The sequence below is a fragment of the Heterocephalus glaber genome, unplaced genomic scaffold, assembly GCF_053883595.1.
Source record: "Heterocephalus glaber isolate CG9 unplaced genomic scaffold, H.glaber_assembly_v1.0 deba00001608, whole genome shotgun sequence".
NCBI lineage: Eukaryota > Metazoa > Chordata > Mammalia > Rodentia > Bathyergidae > Heterocephalus > Heterocephalus glaber.
The window spans coordinates 39,467,377-39,486,328 of record NW_028258379.1 but is presented as its reverse complement, the minus strand read 5'-3'; the positions used below and the strand labels follow the sequence as shown (position 1 = coordinate 39,486,328).

At 59.1% G+C, this 18,952-nt stretch overlaps 2 protein-coding genes across 6 annotated transcripts in view; one reads left to right on the top strand and one right to left on the bottom strand.

Moving 5' to 3' along the window:
* The first annotated feature begins 104 nt into the window (after nt 1-104).
* On the top strand, nt 105-2,053 carry Ankrd9 (ankyrin repeat domain 9). Its single transcript, XM_004836922.4, has 3 exons — nt 105-166; nt 574-651; nt 990-2,053. Exon 3 carries the CDS (start codon nt 1,051-1,053, stop codon nt 1,975-1,977), a length of 927 nt encoding a protein of 308 aa, XP_004836979.1. The 5' UTR covers nt 105-166; nt 574-651; nt 990-1,050; the 3' UTR covers nt 1,978-2,053.
* Nucleotides 2,054-4,239: 2,186 nt separating this feature from the next.
* Nucleotides 4,240-18,952, bottom strand: part of Tecpr2 (tectonin beta-propeller repeat containing 2) — a 75,999-nt gene continuing 61,286 nt past the window's right edge. For all 5 annotated transcript variants that reach the window (XM_004836916.4, XM_004836917.4, XM_087195604.1 and 2 more), the window contains exons 18-20: nt 8,385-8,526; nt 7,811-7,960; nt 4,240-7,514 (exon numbers count right to left, since the gene is read on the bottom strand). In XM_004836916.4, the coding sequence (XP_004836973.2) occupies nt 7,360-7,514; nt 7,811-7,960; nt 8,385-8,526 (447 nt within the window). In that variant the 3' untranslated portion in view covers nt 4,240-7,359. The remainder of the gene's footprint in view (nt 7,515-7,810; nt 7,961-8,384; nt 8,527-18,952) is intronic.

Sequence of the window (18,952 nt, the reverse complement as noted above, 5' to 3'; positions counted from 1 at the left end):
CGCCGGCCGCCCGCCGGCTGCCCGCCGCCCAGCGACTCTGTCGCGGCGGCTCAGATCGCGGCTGCGGCGGGCGCGGGCGGCGCAGCTCCCTCCTGGCTGCCGTGGGACCTCACCTGCTCGCCCGCGGAGGACAGGGACGCCGGCCCGCAGCCCGGTCGGCCCCGCGGTGAGTCTCCCAGCCTGCGCCCGGCCCTCAGGTGCAGCCCGGGCCCCGCCGCCTGGGCACTGGCGCGGCCCCTCCCCGCGGCCGTGGCTGCCCGGTGACGCGGGGCAGCCGGACTTACGTAACCCGCGCCCCTCCCGGGTCCCGCACTGGCACCCGCGCCCGGACGGCGTGGGTGGCCGGGGGCGCGGCCGAGGCACCTCCGCCCCGCCCGCCCGCCGCTCGGGGGCCGACCCGGCCCCGGCCCCCGGCCGCGGGGGAGGCAGCGCCGGGCCGGGCTTGCGGGGAGCCCGGGCGGACTCGGGGCCGGCGCCTGACCTGGCACTGACCTTGGACGGACGGGCTTGGCCGTGCGCGAGGACGAGGGCGGTGCCTCGGCGGGCCCAGCTCACCTCCTGCCCGTCTTGCAGATGAGGACGCGGGGGCTCGGCGAGAGACTGTGAGCGCCCATCCCCGACCAGACCGCACCGCACCGCCGCAGGCAGCAGGTGGGAAGCAGCGTGTGCCCCCCGGCCCGGGAGAGTTCTGCGCCTCACTGGGGGTGGCGCTCGGGCGTGGGTTTGGTGGCAAGGTGGGCCCAGGCCTTTCTGCCCCTTCCTGGCACCTCTTCAGCTAGGGTGCGCCGAACTGTCCGGTTCGGAGACTGGAGGGCGCAGCCTAGGCAGAGCCGAGTGGGGCTTCTCTAGCAGGGGCGCTAGAGAGCAAGGCCGTCGGGGAGGGAGATCAGGTACGGCTCGATCAAGGGTGCTGGAACCGGAAGGCGGGTGCAAGGGTGCCCGGCAGCGCCCTCCCCACGCTGCGCCGCTCACGCCCCCTTCGCCCGCAGGTCGGTCGCTCCGAGGCGGATCCATGCCGTGACCGCGACACCCGGCCCCCAACCAGCCAGCATGCCGTGGGACGCGCTGCCCGGGAGCGGCGCTGACGGGGGCCCCGAGGGCGCGGGCGCGGCACGCTCGAGGGCGCAGAAGCAGTGCCGAAAGTCGTCGTTCGCCTTCTACCAGGCCGTCCGCGACCTGCTGCCCGTCTGGCTGCTCGAGGACATGCGCGCCAGCGAGGCCTTCCACTGGGACGAGCGTGGGCGCGCGGCCGCCTTCTCGCCGTCGGAGGCGCTGCTCTACGCCCTCGTGCACGACCACCAGGCCTACGCCCACCACCTGCTGGCCACCTTCCCGCGCCGCGCGCTCGCGCCGCCCAGCGCCGGCTTCCGCTGCTGCGCCATGCCCGGGCCGCACGTGGCGCTGGCCGTCCGCTACAACCGCGTGGGCATCCTGCGTCGCATCCTGCGCACCGTGCGAGACTTCCCGGCCGACGAGCGTGTGCGACTGCTAGACCGGCGCGGCTGTGGCCGCGTAGAGGGCGGTGGGACATCTCTGCACGTTGCCTGCGAGCTGGCGCGGCCCGAGTGCCTCTTCCTGCTGCTGGGCCACGGCGCCTCGCCGGGCCTGCGCGACGGCGGTGGTCTTACGCCGCTCGAGGTCCTGCTGCGCCAGCTGGGGCGCGACACGCCGGGTACTGCCGCCGCCGGGGAGCCGTGCCAGCGCCGCCTGCAGCTGCTCGACCTCCTGGTGCTGTACACCCCCGCTGGCGCCGCCGGCCAGGCCCGTCGAGAGCTGCTGGGCGACCGGCCGCGCTGGCAGCGGCTGCTGGGCGAGGACAAGTTCCAGTGGCTGGCGGGGCTGGCGCCGCCCTCGCTTTTTGTGCGCGCCATGCAGGTGCTGGTCACCGCTATCTCGCCCTGCCGCTTCCCCGAGGCCCTGGACGAGCTGCCTCTGCCGCCCTTCCTGCAGCCCCTGGACCTCACAGGCAAGGGCTAAGCCTCCATGGCCCGGGGCGGAGCTGGCTTCCAGAACGCTGTACCTGGCACTTTACATATATTGTCTCCGCAGAGGAGTCTGCCTCGTGTGTGTCGCGCGCTGCCCTCCCGCCCCGGCCCACAGGCACGGTTTCCTGGCCGCGCCTGCCAGGCCTGGGAAGGGCTGGGGAGGCTCAGCTGGGGACAAGGTGCAGAGCCCCGGAGGCCGTGGGGGGAGGTGGGCCCCAGGCTGGGTTCCCTGTACCCCAGGCCATGCTGCCCCCTTACGCCACACTTGGCCCTCCGGGGACTGGATTTGTCCCCGAGGCCCCCTTTTCTCCCCACCCACAGCCAGTTGGCAATGGGGGCTCCCTTTTCATTTGTCACTGCCCCTGCCGCAGTGCAGGTCCGGGCCCGTGAGCCCCACGCTGGAGTCGAGGGCCGCCTCGGTGGGCATTCGGTGGTCCATCCCCTGGAGAGCAGCTTCTGCAGGTGAAGATGCAGACCTGTGTCCCATCTCTGAGGACAGAGGGGCCCTGGCTGAGGATCCTCAGGCCAGGGAGCATGGCCAGGCTGCCCCACCTGGATTCCAGGGGTGTGTGTGAAATTCTACCTGCACTGGCCGGTGTGGGGCCGATGTCCTGCCAGGAGGGCAGGGCTGGCAGTGAGTGCATCTGCCCCAAGGGGGGGTGGACTCTGCAAAGGATGTGACCCCGCTGTGGGGCAGAATGTGGGGTGCTCAGACCCCCACACTGGTCCTAGCTCCAGGGTGGAGGGGCCTGCTGCGTCTCAGCCTTGGAACTTAGTGCAGAGGATACCAACAAGCTGGCGCCATCAGCCCCTCGTTGTCTTATGGGTGCTCCTGGTCTTCAGGCAGGGAGGGGACAGTAGCTCCTGGGGGCTGGGCCTGGGGAGGTCAAAGCCCAGTGGCTTTGCCTGGAAAGGTGGGTGCCTGTTGGGGTGCTGGCTCCCCCGATGCGAGCAGCTGCTTTTGTAGTGACAGCTTTGTGAGCCTCCTGGAATGCTGTGCAGGAAGTGGCAGTGCGGGTACCATGGGAAGGACACAGGAGTGGCCTGTGAGGTGGCCCCAGAGGGCGGTTAGGCTCGGGGTGGTAAGGAAGTGGCTGGGCAATAGCCAAGGGGACCACCTGAACATTGCTGAGTGACTTGGGGGCTCCCGGCTGGGCGGGCAGAGGCCAGGCCAGCATCCCCAGCGGGGCTGATGGCTGCGTGGCATGGGACGCCCGGCCCACAGTGGCCTCTGTGGGCGCAGGACCTGGAGGAGGTCCCAGCAGATAAGCAGGACCCTGGGTTATCTGGCGGTGGCGCCTGTGCAGGGGTGGGCGGTGGCTAATCGGTCAGGTCCTGTGACTCCAGGAAGGGCTGTGAGGACGCAGTGGCCCCCAGGCACTGAGTGAGCCTGACTGAGCCTTCAGGACACGGGGCAGACCCAGAAGAGCCAGCCGGGCCCTGCCCAGCCCTGCGTCCTGGCAGACAGCAGCTGGGCGGTGACCTTATCTTCGCAGGCAGAGGCCCCGCCCAGGACAGGCCGTGATTTCCCTGGGGAAGCACACTGGCTCTGTGTTCAGTGCAGAATGTTACCCACCTCTGTCCCAGATCCTCATGCCTCCTGCTCCCCAGGCCTCGAACCCCAGCCCACTAAGACTCAGGACCCGGGACCTTGGCCCAGTTCCTGGCTAGGAGGAGTGGAGGTTCCGCATGCCAACATGGTGCTGAGCCCAGCTCCCACTTGAGTATCTCCTGCCCTGCCCAGGGCTTTTCCTCCATCCCCTGCTGCAGGTAGGAGAGCTTTCCTCTGCAGACAGGTGGCCCCTGAGGCCTGGAAGGGGCCGCCCTGGGCAGTGACTGCCTTCACCCTGACCCCAACTTACTTGTGGGAAGCACAGGCCTGGAGTGTGGCCTTGGATGAGCTAGGACAAGGTGGGCACTGTAGCGGGAGCCAATACAACTCTGGTTGGCTGGGGGAAACAAACTGCTAGGTACTCTGGTTGTGTATGAACACACTCGGTTCTTGCCAGGCCTCTTACAGACCTCCAGCCAAGCTTAGGACTTGTCACCCTTCTGTAGGAGAAGTATTTTCTCATGTTTGAAAGCCCTGGGGAGTTAGCTCAGTGGTTCCACCACCTTCCTCACAAGCGTAAGGTCCTCAGTTTGATCCCCAGCACCAAAAAAAAAAAAGGCCCTTGTAAGGAGGACTGTCAAAGAAGTCTTTTGGTGTTTATCTTGTGATATTTGACTCAAGTAATGTTGATACTGTGGAAAGTTAGTGTTAGAAGTGAATTTTTAAAATGTAAATTTATTTTTGGAATAAATAAATTATTTACGTGGCTCAAAATTCAACAGATACGAAAAGGTGTATGCTTACAAGCAAACACCGTGACACCAGCTTCTTGTCCCAAGTGGAGGACCTGTTACCATGGCCCCTGGAACCATGGGAAGTTTCAAACCTGCCATGAGGCAGGACAAACACCTTCCCGGGTCCTGCGCGCAGTGCCTCTGGCACACAGCAGTGCCTGTGTCCCCTACCGAGACTTCCTGGGGACAGACTTCCAGGGTGGGGCTTGTGGCTTCTCCAGCGGGCTGCATGAGTGGGTCCCCTCCCACTCCATGGTCCCCATGTGGGTGCCAGGTGTCTGTGATGGTTGTGCAGTGTTTTTGCCTTTGTTCACACTTGCATCTCAGTGCCCTAAAATGCCCCTGTGCCAGTGCCAGATGTGCCCCCTCCCTGGAACCCTGGAGGTGAACATTTTAACCGCGCCAGGCCTAGAACCTGCCCCTGCAGGTCTGGGTGATTCAGAGGTGAACACGAACGCCACACTTGCACACGGTGCAGTGGATCAAATCTGGGGCTTGTGCACACTAGGCAGGTGTTCTGCCACTGACCGGCCTCCACAGGACCTCTGATCAGATCTGTATGGATTTTCAATTGCTTTCTCCAGCTTTTTGTTCTGAGACAAGGTCTTGCTATATAGTAGTTCAGGCTGCCCTTGAACTCATGGCGATCCTCCTGCCTCAGCCTCCCAAGTGCTAGGATGACAGGCCTGTGCTACCATGCCTGGCCCCATCAATTTTGAGTTCAGAAAGCTCCTGCCATCAGTAAGTCAGAGATGGCATGCCCCCAGTTTTAAATTTCTTGAATCCATTTCTATTCCTTTGCCCCCAGAAGCAAGCAGTGATGGCAGTAGCTGTGAAGTTGCCGCTCTGTCCACTGTGCTCCCTGCTGTCCGGTGAGACTCCTGTGGACCTCACCTGCGCAGTGTGGCCCTCGCCCACCTGGGGCTCCTGTCACTGGTCCTGCAGTGCTCACCTCCTGTGGTGTCACCCAGCAGCACAGGCCTGCAGTTCTTCGAAGCTGAGCTTCAGGTCCTGCGCCACCTGTGTCCCCAGGCAAGTGACACCACTTTTGAGTTGGGCTCAGCCCAGGGAGGTGCATGCAGCTTCGAGGCGCTGGCCACACATTCGCCTGGTCTGGGGCCCTCCTGCCTCTGCTGCACAGGAGAGCATCCAGGTGTGGACGCGGAGCACAGCAAGCTACGCCTTCAAGCCCTGGCCGAAGACAGTGTCTTGGTGCCGTGTGCTTACTCTGTTCCGGAGTGTCAACGAGTCCCATTTTAATCAGGTTTGCTCTCTTTCGTTTTCAGTACTGAGGATTAAACCCACGGCCTTTGTACTGAACAATATCCCCAGCCCTTTTTTAAACTGTGAGTTTAGGAAGCTCTTGCCATCAATGACTCAGAGATTGTCTCTTCCTCTAACTTTAAATTTCTTTAACCTGTCTGATACTGCTGTGCCCAAGCTGGGGTAAGACGTGTGATCTTGCCTCAGCCTCCCAGAGCGCTAGGATTGCAGGTGTGCACACCATGCCTGGCCCCTCAGGCTTCACGTCCTGTCGGCCTCACCGTCTCTTGACAAGGTCTGACGTTCCTCACTCAGGTCGCTGTGCAGGGCCTTGGATGTGACGCTTCAAACGCTGGTTCCCATAATGCACTTCCGGTATAGGTTTTGCTCACTGTACCTGCAGAGCTGCTCTTGGCTGTGGGGAGACAGCCTGTGCCCGCCGAGGGGTGCAGCACTGGTCAGGTCAAGGTCCCCAACTGGGCCCTCAGAGGGGGCTTCCTCCCAGCTCCGGGCCAGACTCACCCAGGTCTGGGAAAAGTCAAGTTTATTGCACATCTCAAAGCACAACTGAAGAAAACTGCACACTGCACTTAAGGTAAAAGGAGTTTAAAGAATCCACAGACTTGGCTTAATTGCACTAACGTCCCCGGGGCTGGGAGGGCAGAGCGCTGATGACTCCTGGGAGGGCTCTGTGGAGGTGCAGGGTGGCCTGAGCTGGCCGCCGCCTCTCACCCTCCCCTGCGTGGCTGGTGGCCCTGTCAGAGGCTGTGTGTTGCCACTGCCCGTGGCTGGGGCTCTGATGGCTCACCCAGCAGAAGCATCGAGTGTCGCCAGGCAGAGGTGGCTAAAAAAAGCAGCCTTGGCAGCCAGGACTGGCCCAGCCCCAGGCTGGGGCTTGAGTGCCAGAGGGCAGTGCCAGGGTGCGGACCCAAGGCCCCGAGGGCGGCAGGCTAGACAGGCGCAGGACAGAGCATGGGGAGAGACCAGAGGCCTCCTAACTTCCAGAAGATGTGTTTCTCTGTAAGATTCGATTTCAGATGAGGTATCTCACGTGGGTTTGTAATAAAACAAACACAAAGGCTATAGTCAGCAGTCCCGCTCGGAGGATGTCTGGCTTCATGAGGGCCACAGCGCACCAGTTCAGCCTCACTCCCACGGTGTTTCACAGCTCGTTGCCAGCCCGGCAGGGGTGTGTGACTCCTGTCCCTGGCACCCATAGCCCTGGTGGTGGGGCGGCAGGTGACAGAGGCATGTGGCACTGTGTTGTTGTACACAGCCCAGTGCCACAAATGTGGATGACCTGGTCCTGCCTGGCCCAGTGTGGAGTGTGCCAAGGTGCTGCATCTCAGGGAGGGACAGGGACCTGTGACGATGTCGGGAGTGCCGACCTGCACCCCCATCACCTGGCACTGCTGTCACAGTGTCCCTGCCCACAGCCCTAGATCCTCCTACCTTGGAGGCTCCCTCGTCTCCCACACTCGGGCTCAGGTGTGACCAGAGCCTGACTGCACGGGAGGGGCTATGCATGCAACCGGGCAGCAGCCCTGTCCCCACTTGGAGGCGACCTCGAAAGAGGCCACAGGTGCTGCCGCTGCAGTGACAGCTCTGGACACCCAGCTGAGGCCATGGGTTCTCGAACAGGACAGAGACAAGGTGGGTGACAAGAGTGGGTGCTGGTGCGGCCGGGTGTGGACAGGTGTCACCAGGCCAGCTCCCACGTGCCGTGGGGCCCAGCACTGGGGCCTCTCCTGGCCGGGTGCGGCCCTCAGATGACCTCCCACTCGTCCTCCAGGTCCTCAGGGTGAGGGGTGGCCGCCTGGCTGCTCCTCAGGGTGCCATGTGCGTGGCTGAATGTCCTCGTGAGCCGCTGGAGGAGGCGGCCGGGGGGGCCCACTGCCCACAGCTCGTCTGACGAGGTCACTGCAGGGACGACAGCCAGGCACAGCGCATGAACCAGACAGCTGGGGCAGGGCAGGTGCAAGGGTCTAGCTCCAGATTTGCATGTGGCCACACCCAGCCCTGGCCTTTCCCTACAACCTCCAAGCAGTGCACGCACCCCAACCCAGCCTAGAGCTTGCAGGGTCCCCCCACAGGTGGCCTTGCCTGGGCTCTGGCTCTGAGGCACAGGGCCATGTGGGGGCTGCTTTTGCACGAGCCCTGCTGAACTGGCCCAGGGTGCCCAGGGGATACACAGCCCGCCACACCCCAGCACCTGCCTGTGAAACACAACGCGTTTCCAGGGGTTTTCTTCCAGTAGTCGCCAGCAGGGTTTTTGTCTGTGACACCGTAGCGGCGGGCAAGGTCGCCATTGGGACAGCGGGCCCACACGGTCCTGGTACTCAGTGCCAGCTGGCAGGCCTGCAACCCTGTGGGCAGACGGCACCACTCAGCACCCAGCCCCCCCTGGAGTGCTGGGGTCACCAGGCTCATCCACAGCATAGCCTGTGGGACAGGGTGTCCTGTGCTGTGCGGCACTGGGGACCCATGCTCTGTTGGCAGGCGAGCCACACTGTGACAGCCACAGGCAGACACAGGTGCTAGGTGGCGTGCAACCATAATCCTGTAAAGCACGGGAGACCAGCTGCCTCAGTGAAACGGCACAAAGGAGACAAAGCCCGAGCAGGAAACAGTGGCAGTGGGGACAGGCTACCCGGCAGTCAACGGGGTCCTGGGGCTGCTGATCCAAACAGCTCCTCATGACTGGTGCCCCGCACAGGGGCTGCAGCCACCAACATGCTGCTGACATCATGGCAGTGTGAGGGACAGCGGGGTCAGCCAGGGCATCCCTACCTGGCACGTGTTCCCAGTCAGTGCCCACAGGCATCTCCTCGGTGATCCCGGTGCGGACATGCACATTCCACCTGCTGTCAAGTGCCCACAGCATCTGGTCGTTGGGACTGGCGTGGACGCTGACCAGGGTGACTCCGGTGGGCTGCAAGCAGGAAGGGGCTTTCCTCAGGGAGGGGGGGCGTGTCCAGGGCACCCAGGGGTGTCCATGGGGGGCAGGGTGGGCAGCTGGCCTCACAGGGTAATCTGTGCTGCCCCTGGCTCCCACCCGACACCTGATCACTGCGGCGGGAGGCAGAGGCAGGCAGAGCGCCTAGGTTATGGAGAAGACGTGCAAGGTGGGGCCCGAGCTACAGGGGACAGGAGTGGGCAGGGGAGGCACTGCCACCTGCCTGTGCACACTGCCCCCAATCCCAGGGGCTGTGACACCCCAGGGGACTCCTGTCTGCGCTGGGGCAGGCGACAGCCCGCTGCTGGCCCTGCCCTGCTCTGCAGTGGCCCTTCCACTTCTCACAGCTCCATCTGTCCTGTGGCCACCGGTCCTTGGCCGGATGAAGCCTCTGTACTCCAAGGGAGGCCGCCTGGGTCCCAGCCCTGGTTTCCAGCAGTGCTGGCAGCGACCGAAGCCCACTGTCTGCCTGACGCTTTCTCTCCTGGACTCAGATTCAGGGTCCGGCCCACAAGCCCCCCAGGCCACCCCATGCCGCTGTCACACCTGCTAGCCCCGACTCTCAGGCCCCAGGGCTAGAGAGCGGGTGAGTGTCCCCAGCTGGCCTCTGCCCCGTGCTGACCCAGAGACCCGAGGAAGCAGCGACACTGTCCCACTGCGTTTGAGGCAGCGGGAGGACTACAGAGAAGAGGAGGTGACACGGGAAGGGAGGCAATGGAGGAAGAGCCAGGGAGCCATGCGCTGCAGTGCCAGCCGGGTCCTCCTCTGTCCGCTGAAATGGCTCGGACACAGGAGATGCCATCTCCTTGCACTCCACCTCCCCACCCTCACTGGCCCCTGCCGGGTGCGGGGCCTGGCTCTGGCTGTGGTGGGACAGTCCCAGTGGCGCCCAGCGCCCACCTCTGTCCTGGCTCTCAGCCCGGCCCTGCCTGTGCTCCTCGCCAGCTCTGCCCACCCTCCCAGAACCATCTGGCCAGGGCCCTGTCACCCTCAAGCTCCATCCACTGGGCCCCCTGGGGCTTGGGACGCTGGGAAGAGGTGGGGCCACTGTGCCCAGGAAGTGTCAGTCTGGCCTGCACTGCTCTCGCCCAGCGGAAGGAGCACTTTCCACAGAGGAGGCCTCGTCTGCAGCCCCGAACACGGTCTTGCATGTGCAGCTTGCCGGGCTTTGGGGTCTGGGGCACCGTGAGGGGGACACTGAGAGGCAGGCAGCTCAGCCCCTGCCCCACTGCCCCGTCTGTCACAGGGGCGGCACATGTGGCGGGGGCAGCCTTGCCCAGGGCTGTTTCAAGGCTAGCGGGTGCTTGGCCTCCCAGTCAGCATACAGCACAGAGGGCACCAATCAGGCCGGAAGAGGAAGGGCATGCGTGCCCTTCCACACTTACTGGGTTCCAGCATTCCCAGACCGGGTTCCGTGGAACACCATGCCACCCCCATGCCCACTGCCGGGGCTCCTGTGGCCCAAGCTTGAGTGGCATCATCTCCTGGACACCTCTGCCCAGGGTCACTCACTCAACAAACACGAGGCACCTTCTGTCCCAGGCACTGGGGGCACCCGGATGCACACCAAACCCCTGCTTCCCCTGGGGAGTTATGGTCTGCTGGCAGGGAGAGGTGTGGCCAGGCAGACCCAGCCTGGGCAGGTCTGGGGTGGTGGGTGCCCAGGCAGAGGCCACAACAATCCCAGCTGGGCTGGTGCAACTCAGGGATGGGCACTTCAGGGCAGAGGGCCCCAGGGGCCAGGCTGAGGAGGCCACCACCGAAAAGCATTTTTAAAGATTTTAAGTAATTTTTAAATTTCTTTGGTGGTACTAAGGATTGAACCCAGGGAGCACTGAGCTACATCCCCAGACCTATCTTGAGACGTGCTCTTGCTAAGTTGCCTAGGCTGGCCTCAAACTTGAGATCCTCCTCCCTCAGCCTCCGGAGTAGGCAGTATTATAGGTGTGCTTCCATGCCTGCCTCAGATTTGCTTTTTTGTCCACTGATGCCGCTTATTTTTCAGGGAACACCAAAGTTAGGGCATCTACGTTGCTAGGCCTTTGTCTGAAGGCTCCTTCTGGTCTGTCCCTGAAGGCTGGGGCTGAACAGAGAAGCCCTAGACCAGTGGGAGGCTTCCAGCGGAGCAGGCACCAGTGACACACAGCAAGTGACTCCCGACGCCAGGTGATGACCGGGGACATCAGGGAGGGGACCCCAGAGCAGAACGGTCAGCACCCAGGGCCTGGAAGAGTGCCAGGTGGGGCTTCCCCTCGGGGTTGTGACAGGCCCGAGTACAGGGTACTTAGCATCACTATTACTTTTCACAAGTGCATGTGACTCTATAATTATAAGATTTCTAATTAAAGCAGCTAAAATTTTGGCTTATTCAAATTTAAAACTTCATAAAGGAATGAAGGATAGAACCTATCAAATGAGTAAAGTCGTTAAGGTTCAAGAATAATCTTGAAGCGTGAAAGATGTGGACAGCCCTGGTGATCTGGGCAGGAGTGGGTGGATGGACCGACAGACCCAGCTGGCTTCTAAGTGTCCTTTAAAGACAGATTGTGGAGGGCCGGGATTTAGCTCAGTGGCACCACACCTGCCTGGCTAAAGCGCAAGGTCATGAGTTCGAGCCCTGGTACCGAAAAAAAAAAAAAGTACAGATCTTGGAGTGGGTGGGCAGGAGCCAGGTGCCCTCTGGGAGCCCATGACTCGATGGCAGTGATGATCAAAGGTCCCGTGGGGAGAGACCATGCTGCCACGAGCTCACTGTCGGGGCTCACCTAAACCTCTGTAAGGAAGGAAGGCTGCAACTTGTCAAATGGCATAAATAAAGCTGTTAAGGTTCAAGAATAATTTGAGCGGCTTACTGAGACACCATCTCAAAAGGTAGAAGGGGCTGGGGTTGTAGCTCAGTGTGAAGGTCCTAGGTTCGACCCCTGCACTGAGGGAGAGAGGCAGAGACAGACAGAGATGGTGGCAGAGGGGCAGACGGACCAACCGCAGAGCTCTGTGGACTGCCTTTTCTCTCCCCTCCATTGTTGTCTCCTTTCTCCTTCTCTGCTTTATTCTTTGATCCACTTAAAGTGTATGAATCCTGACTATCAACTTAACTGGTGTGGGAGAGGCCCAGGAAGTCAATGGCCCACACTTCGGGCGTGTCTGGGTTGGTCTTGTCCCTGGCTCTTTCTGCTGTCTGCTTCCTGGCCTGCATGGCATGAGCAGCCGCCCCACCAGCCCTTCTGCCAGGCCTCCACTGGGAGCGGCCCATGTGGATGGAGCTGCAAGGTAAAATAAACCCTCTTTCTTTAGGCTGTGTATGAAGTGTTTTGTTCCAGCACCAGAAGCTAATACCGCACCGATGGTGGGTGTGCCCTCTTTCATTTGGCCTTTTCTGTTCTGTTTCCTCCTAGCAGACCTTCTTCCCAAATCTTAACTATTCCTCCTAACTTCAGATGAACTGGAAACCAGACACCAACACCAACAGACTCACATTCAAAGCCCGCTGACGTCTCCTGCACAGCCGTGCACCTGGTCTGAAGGTGACTGCAGAATCCAGCAGGGAAAACCCTGGCTACCTGCGGGAGCTGAGCTGAAAAGGCCGCTCGGGATGCTCCATCCATGCTCGGCAGGGGCTGCCAGAGCCCACAGCCTTTCTCTGGCTGCCCTGCAGAGCCACCACCAGTGCCTGTGGGTGACTGCTGTGACATGCGTGTGATGATGCACCTGTGTTTGCCACAGCTCACCACATGGCAGCTCCCACGTCGTCCCCAGTGGAGCCCCCTCGTGGCCCCTTCTGAGTGCACAGCCCTGCAGGGAGCGGTCCTGGCGAGGGGCTTTGGGCTGTGGACAGGGACAGCAGGGCCAGCCCTCCTCCTCTCCAGATTTGTGGGGGTTTTCTTTCTGCGGGAGCCTGGGATGAACCCAGGGCCTTGTGCCTGACAGGCGAGTGTTCAACCATGGAGCTGTGTGTCAGCCTTTGTGGCTCGCTATTGTCGCCAAGGGATTGTGGCATCGAGAAGGCATCTGCTGTGAAAAAGACTGAAGAGAGTCAAAAACCAGGCGGCCATGGAGGCCATGCAGGAAGAGAAAGCTCAGAAATGTCCGCGAGGAGGCAGGAGAGATGTGAAGCCGTGAAACAATGGTGGACTTTTAGAAACGGACTATGGGGAAGTCTGAGGAGTACAGGGAGAATGTCTTCTAGAAGGAAGGATAAAAGCACAGAGGGAAAATGGGGAAGGGGCTGGGGATTTAGCTCAGTGGCACTGTGCCTGCCTCACAGCCCAAGGTTGTGAATTCGATCCCTGGTACCAAAAAAGAAAATGAGGAAGAGGGGCTGGGGATTTAGCTCAGTGGTTCCACCGCCTGCCTTGCAAGTGCAAGGACCTAGGTTCAATCCCCGGTACCACAAAAAAAAAAAAAAAAAAGAAGAAGAAAATGGGGAAGAGAAGCAAAGTGGAGGCCTGGTTAGGAAGAACATACTGCAGAAGGAAGCATCCCAGCAAGAGCGAGAGAGCCAAGAGCCAGCAGAATGAGATGGGGCCCAGCAGAGAGACCAGACACCTCAACAGGACACAGGGCAGGTGACAGGGTGGGTCCCCGGGAAGAGCTCAGACAGCGCAAGTACCAAGGGTCTGGCGTCAGGATAGCCCAGGCTTCTTGGCAGCAATCTTGGTGGCCTGGAGACAATGGCGGAAGAACTTCAGAACTCGTAGAGGAAAATGAACTCAACTCAACTGCTCCTCCAAGCCAAGGCCAAGGGAGGGAAGACACAGGGGAAAGACTTTTCAGACGTGTAACACCTCCAGAACATGACCTTCCATGAACAAAGTGCAGGACAAACTCCTCCAAACCAACAGGAGCAGAGGAAGCCAGCAGCAGGAAAGGGGACCCGGCCACAAAGGGAGGGCACAGCAGAGAGACACCGAGAGGCCACCTCAGGCTGGTGGCTGGGCTGAGTGTGTGAAGCTGCTGAGAGCCAGCGGAGACAGCAAGGTGTCAGTCACTTCTGGGGAAGCGAGAGATGCACGGCAGGAAGCTGGACGTGTGGCTCATGCCCTGCCTCTGGGCTGAGTGTGTCCCTCCTCACTGGGTGCTGGCAGCGGGCAGCTCCGTGAGGGTGGAGCAGGGGAGGCACACAGTTGGAGAACAGGCTGCAGGAGCCCTGGATCCTCCTCCGCCAGCAGACTTCAACTAAGCGCACCGAGGACAGGGACCAAAGCCATGGTGGGGGCTCACTGTGCAGTTCCCGGAGCTGGGTGTCCTGTTTACCACAGGCTGCGTGTGAGACTCTGATATCACAAACAGTCACCAAGGTGCCCTGCTGACTTGGAATGTCCAGCCAGGGCAGAAGCCTGGATGGGGCTAATGAACTCCCCATCCACCCACCATGAGGATGAGACCCCGGCAGGGAAGTCAGGACCAGGGGGTTCAGGCAGCAGTCACTGGGTCACACAGGGAAGGGGAGCATTCGTTCTCATTCCCGCATTTGCAAGGAAGAGGCTCTGCCTGGAACAGAGCTGGCTGTGGGCCTGGGAATGCCACCTGCCACCTCCCTGGCTGCTCTGGCACCTATGGGCCCACCGGCTAGGGACGAGTCCCTTGCTGTGTCGTGGATACAAGTAGGGCTTGCCTAGCGGGGGCTGAGCAGTGATGGCAGTGCCACATGGCACAGACAGTGGCCTGGTCACCGAGAGGTGGGGATGATGGGGTCACGGAGCCAGGCCTGCTCCCAGTATGGATCAGCACTCTCTCTGCCCAGAACCAGCCCATGCGTGCCCTCCTTTGACTCCATGCCAGCCTTGTATCTCACAGATGTGCACCAGGCTCCAGAGCCTGTGGCAGTAGTGACCACGGACTCCTCAGCTCAAGTGAAGATTCCCTGCAGGGCCTCCAGGGAGCCTGCCAATTGTGGGCCTGGGTGCCCAGGGCTGAGGCAATGCCCTTTCCAATGGACCTGCACGCCTCTGGCCTGCTTCGCTCCCAAGCTCAGCTCCAGACAGGCACTCAGGTGCCTCTGGAGAGACAAGGGACAAGGGCTGTCACGGAGGCCACATGAGGCCCGACGTTGCCTGGCCGACAGGTGACAGGCGCTGCACGCACCCCAGTGGCAGTGGGGTGAAGTGCGTTCCCAGCTGTGGGCCCTGGACAAGCGGTGGACCCTTCCCCAGCGGTGGACCCTGCCCCTGCACTGGGTCCTCCTCACTCACACCCACTGATGAATCCTAAAAAGAAAACCAACCCCCCCAACTCTGCCCACTGGATGCCTAGATCCTTCTCTCTTTTGGACAGCATACTCCGGAGTCCTGTGCTCCCGAGCCTTTCAGGAGGTGCTGTTAAAAGTCAGTCCCTTGAGTCCAGGAAGCCCAGGTCTGCTGGAGTGCAGGACAGGCCTTCCTGCCCACAGCACCAGGGAGACTTTTTCCTGCTGGCAAACACCAGGCCAAACCCACTTCCTTGCTGGTCATTGAAAATGCCCACAGCTCCGCAAGGCCCTCCAAACTCCACTGTCCATAGCCCCGGGCCGGCCCAGGGCCTGTACTTCCCTTACAGCTGCTCCCATAACCTGCTGGCCCTCTTCTTTGATCACAGATCTTGACACAGCTACACCTTCTTTTTTTGACTGATTGAACCTGCACCTTCACATTGAGCTATATCCTCAACCCTTTTTTAATGTTTTATTTTGAGACAGGGTCTCACCAAGTTACTATGTTGACTAGGCTGGGCCTGAACTTTCCATCCTCCTGCCTCAGCCTCCAGAGTTGGGATTACAGGCCTGTACCACCACGCTGGCCGAGCTGCACACCCTGTTCTCTGCATGCCCAATACAAGGCACTTGGGGGTTCATGTAACTTGTGGCTTTGCAGATTCATAAATGCACAGGGAAAGCAGCTCCACAGAGACGCACATCTGCCACACAATAAATGCATCATTAAAAGTGCACAGTCCATGAATCGGCCTCCGTGTCAGAGCAGGATACCATGGCCATGTGGCCCTGGCCCTCGCTGCCCCATAGCCCGTTCTGTGACAGCTCTCACAGTCCACACCCACGAGTAAGTCACACAACACTCTTCCTCACTGCTTCCTGGCTGGCCCTGGGCTCAGCGCAGCCATTTCTCCCAGTACAGGCCACTTCCAGCCATGTTCTCCTGCAGGAATGGGAAAGGGGATGTTTACCCGAACCCCTGCGGTGGGCCCTGGTCTCCTGTGAGCCACAACAGCACACGGCAAATTAATAAAGACAGGAAATGAGACTCAGAGAAAAGGCTGGGTCTTGGGCCTGATCAGTGCTGCTCTAAACAGCAAAGACAAAGGCACTAGAGCTTGCCACTGTTTACTAGGTTCATAGAGAGTAACAGATGGCTCATGGTAGTGATAATCCTAAACTGATGAGGATTTTATAACTGGAGGAAGTATCAGATGACTTGGAGGGTGGTAGTAATCTTACAACGATGAGGATCTCATGATGATGAGGATCTTAGGTCCATGAGGGTGAGATGGATGTTAAACTGATAAGGAATTTGTCCCTCCCTAGGTGAAACCTTTCTCTTTTGTATTACTACTCAGTTCTCAAAGGCCCAGGATGTCTTCAGCTGATGTAATCATGAACTTGAGCATCACAGCACCACAGGACCATTGAGGCCTCAGCTGTGACCAGAGGCAAATGGAGCTATGTTTCTGCATGCCATAGCTAGCCCACAGGCAAGAAGACTAGGCCTCATACAGCCCTAATCATAATTTAATTGTGAAATGATTTTTTCCCAAAAAATTACGTAGAATGGCTCCCGATACCTCCTCTGCCCTGGCCAGGGCTTCTGGCCCCTCCTGGGTGCCCCGACCTGGCCACACTCACTGCTGCTCAGAGCTTCTGTCTTTCCGTTTCACTCTGGGTGGCTTTTACCACTGTGCCTCCAAGTTCATGATTCTTTCCTTGTATAATGCCTGTTCTGCCACTCATAATCCCATCCAGGTTATTTTTTCATGTCAGAGACTGAAGTTTTTATCCCTAGAAATGTAAGATTTCTGTGTCTCCCGTTTGCCTAACATGCTGGCTCCTGCTCCCAGCCCCTTGGACACACAAAGCTCTGACCTTCATTCTTTGCCACTTTCCTGCTTCTTTGCTCCCTTGGTAAATTTGGGTTGGGTGCCAGACAGTGAGAATTTACTTCGTCGGTGCTGGATGCTTTGTGATGTATGAATGCTCCTGAGCTGCATTCTGAGATACAGTCAATTCACAAAGGAATGGCTGGATCCTTCTGAGTCCTGGTTTTGGGCTCTGGTAGGCAGGACCAGAGCCGGACTTGGTACCAGGCTCGCTTTGCCCCATCACCCAGGAAAATACCTGGGGACTGACTGGAACTGACTTTGGGAGGAGGGTTTCCAACTTGGGCTGAGTTCTGGGAGCTGTTCCAGGCCTGTCTGGGCTCTGAGAAGCATTCCCTCTAATCCTGCTGGGGGCCCCCTCCTGGCCTCAGTGGTTCGGTCCAGGGGAGCCCCCTGCCAACCTCTGGTGTTCCCTTCCTGGATTCTTGGCTCTGTCCCCTCTGCTCAGAATGGCGGCTGGGCTCCGGCTCAGCCTGGGGCCTTCCTGCCTGCGCTGTGGCCTGAACATGATTTCAGGGTAGACAGTAAGACAAGTGTAGGGGTCCCCTCATTTGTTTCCTGTTTCACACTTCCCTGTCCTTTGCTGCCTGGTGTCCAATGTCTTGAAAAAAACCACTCTTTTCTTGGCTGGGATTTTAGTTGTTTTCAGCAGGGGTAAATCAGGTCCTCATTATTCTGTCTTGGCTAGAAGTGCAAGTTCATCTACCTAGCCTAAAACTTCATCCCTCTGTCCAAGTGACTGTCTCCTCTGTGTATGCAGATAATGCTGAGTGTCTTACATGTCATCTTTTTTTTTTTTTTGGTACCAGGGATTGAACTCAGGTCCTTTTGGTTTCGAGGCACGGGGTGGAACCACTGAGCTAAATCCTCGGCCCACATGTCATCTTTTAAAAGAGTGGCTCATGTTGGGTGTGTTAGCACACACCTGTAATCCTGGCTTCTCTAGAGGCTAAGGTAGGAAGATAGCAAGTTGGAGGCCAACCTGGGCAATTTAAGTAAGAGCCTATCTCAACGTAAAAAAATGAAATAAAAACTAAAAGGGCTGGAGGTGTAGCTCAGTGGTCACGTGCTTGCCTGGAATGTAAGGGGCTGGTGACTCACAGACACCAGCTACTAATCCTGCTAGAAGAACAACATGTCAACAAGACATCTAGAGCTCCTCCCCATTTATGGGTTGACACCCTAACCTAAGGACACAAAGAGAAGTGAGTCAGGATCCCTGGTGGAGGAAAATGAAGAGTTTGGTGGGGTGAGAAACTGTATTATCTTTAACTAAACCCCAGCTAGGAGGCCTTGCTCTGGGAGGTAACTTTTCTCTCTGTTTCATAAGGACAAACTTTTTTTTTGGTACAGGGGATTGAACTTGGGGCCTTGCGCTTTCAAGGCAGGCAGCAGAACCACTGAGCTAAATCCCTGTCCTGACAAAATGTATTTTGAAGGCATATTTTAGGTTTTTTTTAATGTTTGTGTTTTTTGCCATTCCAAATTGGTTGGGAAAGTTGTGAAAATACCTTAACATGTACTGTGAATTTTCTTTGTGCCAGGTACTTTACATACATTATTGAATCCCCTCCTCGCCTATTATGAAAATTATCACACATACAAAGCTGGAGGAGTTTTACAGGAGATTCCCATATACCCACTACCAGTAACATTCTACTGTGCTTCACTTTCATGAATCCGTCCACCTCCCATCCATCCACCCACCTCTCACCCATGCACCCATCTACCTTACTTCCAGTCACACTTCAAAGTTGCAGGCATCAGCACCCTTCTCCCCTAAATACTTCAACATGCAAATCCCTAAGTGAAGGTCCATATGTGCCTATCATTTTTCTTGAGGTGAAATTTATGTACAACAGATATGCAACTCCCAGGCTTGCTGTTCCAAGCCTGAACAAGGCCCCGAGCAGCAGCAGCGTCCCACCTGGCCAGCCATTCCGAGGTGAGCACGGGTCCAGTCTCCATCACAGCGATTCTCTCGGTCCTGCTCCAGAATCTCGAACACTTGGGGCATGTGGAGGAACCGTCTGCCTGTAGCTTCTTTCCCTTGGGGTGATGACTGTGAGCCTGTTCGCTCTGTTCTCTCTGGGTCATCTATTTATAGTGCCCACCATGGTCCTCCACCACCGACAAGGCCCAAGGTCATAGGGCAAGAGGGCAAGAGGCTCCATGGTGGCCTCTGCTGGGACCTGGTCCTGCCCTCCAACTCCCTGCCATGCCTGCCTCTGGCCAGCCCAGGTCCTAACAGCCTCCCTGCCCAGAGCAGAGGCGCAGGAGACACAACTCCCGCTTCCCCAGGGACAAAGCCCCAGCC

Coding starts and splice junctions, on each gene's coding strand:
- Ankrd9 (XM_004836922.4), top strand. CDS start 1,051: ATGCCGTGGGACGCGCTGCCCGGGAGCGGCGCTGACGGGGGCCCCGAG.